Below are 3,140 nucleotides of genomic sequence, written 5' to 3'. Positions count from 1 at the left end.
GTCGTCGCGAGTGTCCCCTGTGTATGTAAACACGGTGTTTATCTATAAAGCATGGGATGGAGTTAGTTGAGGACCTGCCTCATCAGATAGCAGTTAAAGGGGGTTGGGGTTCCAGTTTGGCCAATGCCTGCACTGCCACGAGATCGGTCGCTGCGTTATCTTTTACTCAAGCCAGCTCTGCACTCTTTCCCAACCATTTCGCTCGGGGTCATGTGTCCAAGGCGGAAAGAAGGAAACTCAGATCAATGTGCAGTGAAAAGAACGAGCAAGGAGCCGAAGGAAGCTGCTTGGAACGTGCGCATGCTAACTGACCAGCTTCACGTGGCACGCATTTATGCGCCGTGTCTCGCGCCTGGATGCCGTATTCTTGCGCGGCACAAGGCTGCCGATTCGACGCTGCGCGATGTCCAACGAAGTCAGCGCCGCTGCGACCTCTGCGCCTCTGAATTTGATGCCCATCAGTCGCAGGGTGGAACGGTGTGGCCAAGCGCCCTGCAACGACAGCTTTGTGGCGAGACCCGAGTACCGCATCCATGTGCCGATAGATTGGAGCGATCCAGGCGACGAAGAGGACGCGCCGCTGAGCCCGGCTCCGACCAACGTGACGGCTAGTGACGGCGGGCCCATGTGCCGCATCTGCCACGAAGGAGACCACGGCCTACCGCTGCTCTCCATCTGCCTCTGCGCCGGAACTATGGGGCTGGTACACCTGCTCTGCCTCGAGCACTGGCTCAGTGCTAGTAGCAGCGAAACGTGCGAGATTTGCCATTACCGCTTTAACATCGAGCGCCAGCCCCGCAGCTTCCGTGAGTGGCTGCGCATACCCAACGTTCGCCGGGGCTTTCTCGGGGACGTGATCTGCTTCGGTCTACTGTCTCCACTGGTCCTCCTCTGCAGCGTGCTCTGCCTGCACGGCGCGGCGCAGCAGATGCTGCAGCAGCGGCTGTGGGAGTCCATCGGACTCAACACTCTCGCCTTTATCCTCTTCACTGTGCACAGCGCATGGGTGGTGCTTACATTCAGTTTCCACTACAGCAGCTGGAGGAAATGGCGCAAGGCCAACCCCTACATCAGGGTCACTGACGCGCCACGTCAGGTACAAGAAGTGCCCGAAAATGACAAGGCGGAGACGACCATCCCCCCCGTGACGGTGCGAGTGCCAGTGGCCGGCAGAAGCGTCATACCTTCGGTGTCTGGCCTCGATTCGTCCTTCGAGCTCTACTCCTCCAACACCGCGGTCTCCGGAAGCACCGCCTGGGAATACTGCACGTCGCAGCTGTGAGGAAAGATAGGGTGACTTGTCTTTTTTTTTTTTTTTCTGTCGCTCAGGGAGAGATTTTATTTTGTAACTGGTGCCCGAACTGCGCATTTCAAAGACAGAATGTGTGTGTGTGTGTGCGTGTTTTTTTTTTTTTTTTTTTTTTGGGGGGGGGGGGGGGTTGCTTGGTGAGCGCGTTCTGTATCTCTAGGGTTGCCCAGACAGCACATTTTGGAAAAGACAATATGTACTGTGTGCAATAAAGAGAATTGAAGTGATTGTTGGCCGATCTGCGTGTCTATTTTTCGGATTTCGGCGCCGTTCAAATACGGCACGCCATTGTTGAAACTATGATTCGCGTTCGCGACTGCCGCAATTCCGAAGGGGACAGGACAGATTTACAGTGACATCTTCGCATGGCGAAGCTGCGTACTGGTATTTCCCCGCAATCCCTTTATTTTTAGAGCCCAGATTGTAATTAGTGGAGCTACATCCAAGTTCGTTAACGATGTAAAACGAACTAACTCTCGCACATGTTCGTCGCAGGGACAATCTGCGTACTTTTTATTTTAGCTTTAATACAGATGCTGGCGCGATATGGGTGGAGCTTGTAAACGAGTACACAGCGCGCGATTAGCTCGGCACAGCTAGCGCAATCCAAGAAACGCATGCATCAAATGTGAATTTCGTGTAGCTTTTTAGTACCCTGTATCGTCTTGGTATTTCCTTGTATCTTCTCTCGAAAACTTGATAGCATGCTTTCCCTGATTGGTTCAGTTTGGTTTGTAGGGTTTAACGTCCCAAAGTGACTCATGCTATGAGAGACGCTGTAGTGGAGGACTTTAGAAATTTCGACCCTCTGATCTAGGGGTTCTTTAACGTGCACTGACATGACACAGCACACGGACGCCACTCCGTTTCAGCTCCATCGAAACGCAGGCGCCGGCGGTCGGGTTCGAATCCGGGCACTCCGGTACAGTAGTCGGGCGTCGTATAGCACTGCGCCACCACGGCGGGGCATTTTCGCCCGATTCCATTGTGTTTCCGACGTTCACACGAAAACATGACGATAAAAGTATTCGATAATTGTAAAGTGCAGGGGCACCGAAAGCAAGAAGGAACATGCGAGTGGCGGCCGAACTGGAAAAAAACTGCATGCCAGAGCGCTTTAAAATCAGATGCGCAGCAGTGAGCGAGTGGCAATCAGCACATTTGGCTGACCGATATCGATAACTTGATGCTTTGATCACCGCTGTCACGAGCAAAGCCGCACTGATATACTATCACTACTTGTTTGGGGCGTTTTTAGTGTTACATACAAAGGTTTATTTTCGCCAGCGTGTAAAAAAAGTTTGCCTTCGGCGGCGTGCATTTTATGCTTCGTCAAAAACTGCGCCATTTTTGTCTGCGTGACTGCCGCATCTGGCGCTTCACTTTAGGGCGAGTTCGTGCGCAAAGGAGTGTAAATACTCGTGCATCGCTTCACCAAGTGCGGTCAAAGTTTTGCTTGGCTGAAGGGAAAGCATAAAAAAAAAGCAACAGTGTGCATTTATTGCCTGCGTGGTCTTTGTGATACAGATAGGTGCCCAATGGCATAACAAGTGCGCTATCCACTTGCTTCAAAATAAATTGGCGTCCTTACGCTGGATAACGCGACCTTACGCTTTTTAATGTCTATAACGACCTTGCGAGCCTATCATACAAGTTGTATCCAGTACGCTGACGACACAAGTCTTTTTCTTAAGAAATCTTCTGCCGATGAACTAATCAATAGTGCAAATCTGGTTTTTTGTGCTCTCCTGTCACCTCTTTTGGGGTACAACATCCAAAACAAATCTAAACACCATACTTGGTCTCCAAAAGAAGGCAATTAGAGTGATAG

General features: G+C 51.4%; 1 protein-coding gene across 1 annotated transcript; it reads left to right on the top strand.

Annotated features, from left to right (window-relative positions):
* The first annotated feature begins 265 nt into the window (after positions 1-265).
* On the top strand, positions 266-1,395 carry LOC146205570 (E3 ubiquitin-protein ligase MARCHF3-like). The gene has a single exon (XM_084586928.1). The coding sequence runs from the start codon at positions 335-337 to the stop codon at positions 1,280-1,282; it is 948 nt and encodes a 315-aa protein (XP_084443054.1). The 5' UTR covers positions 266-334; the 3' UTR covers positions 1,283-1,395.
* Positions 1,396-3,140: the final 1,745 nt, after the last annotated feature.

This window comes from Amblyomma maculatum, chromosome 1 (assembly GCF_055883805.1).
Source record: "Amblyomma maculatum isolate TAMU_Amacu chromosome 1, ASM5588380v1, whole genome shotgun sequence".
Classification (NCBI taxonomy): Eukaryota; Metazoa; Arthropoda; class Arachnida; order Ixodida; family Ixodidae; genus Amblyomma; species Amblyomma maculatum.
This window is presented reverse-complemented; position numbering and strand designations above follow the sequence as displayed.

Coding starts and splice junctions, on each gene's coding strand:
- LOC146205570 (XM_084586928.1), top strand. CDS start 335: ATGCGCCGTGTCTCGCGCCTGGATGCCGTATTCTTGCGCGGCACAAGG.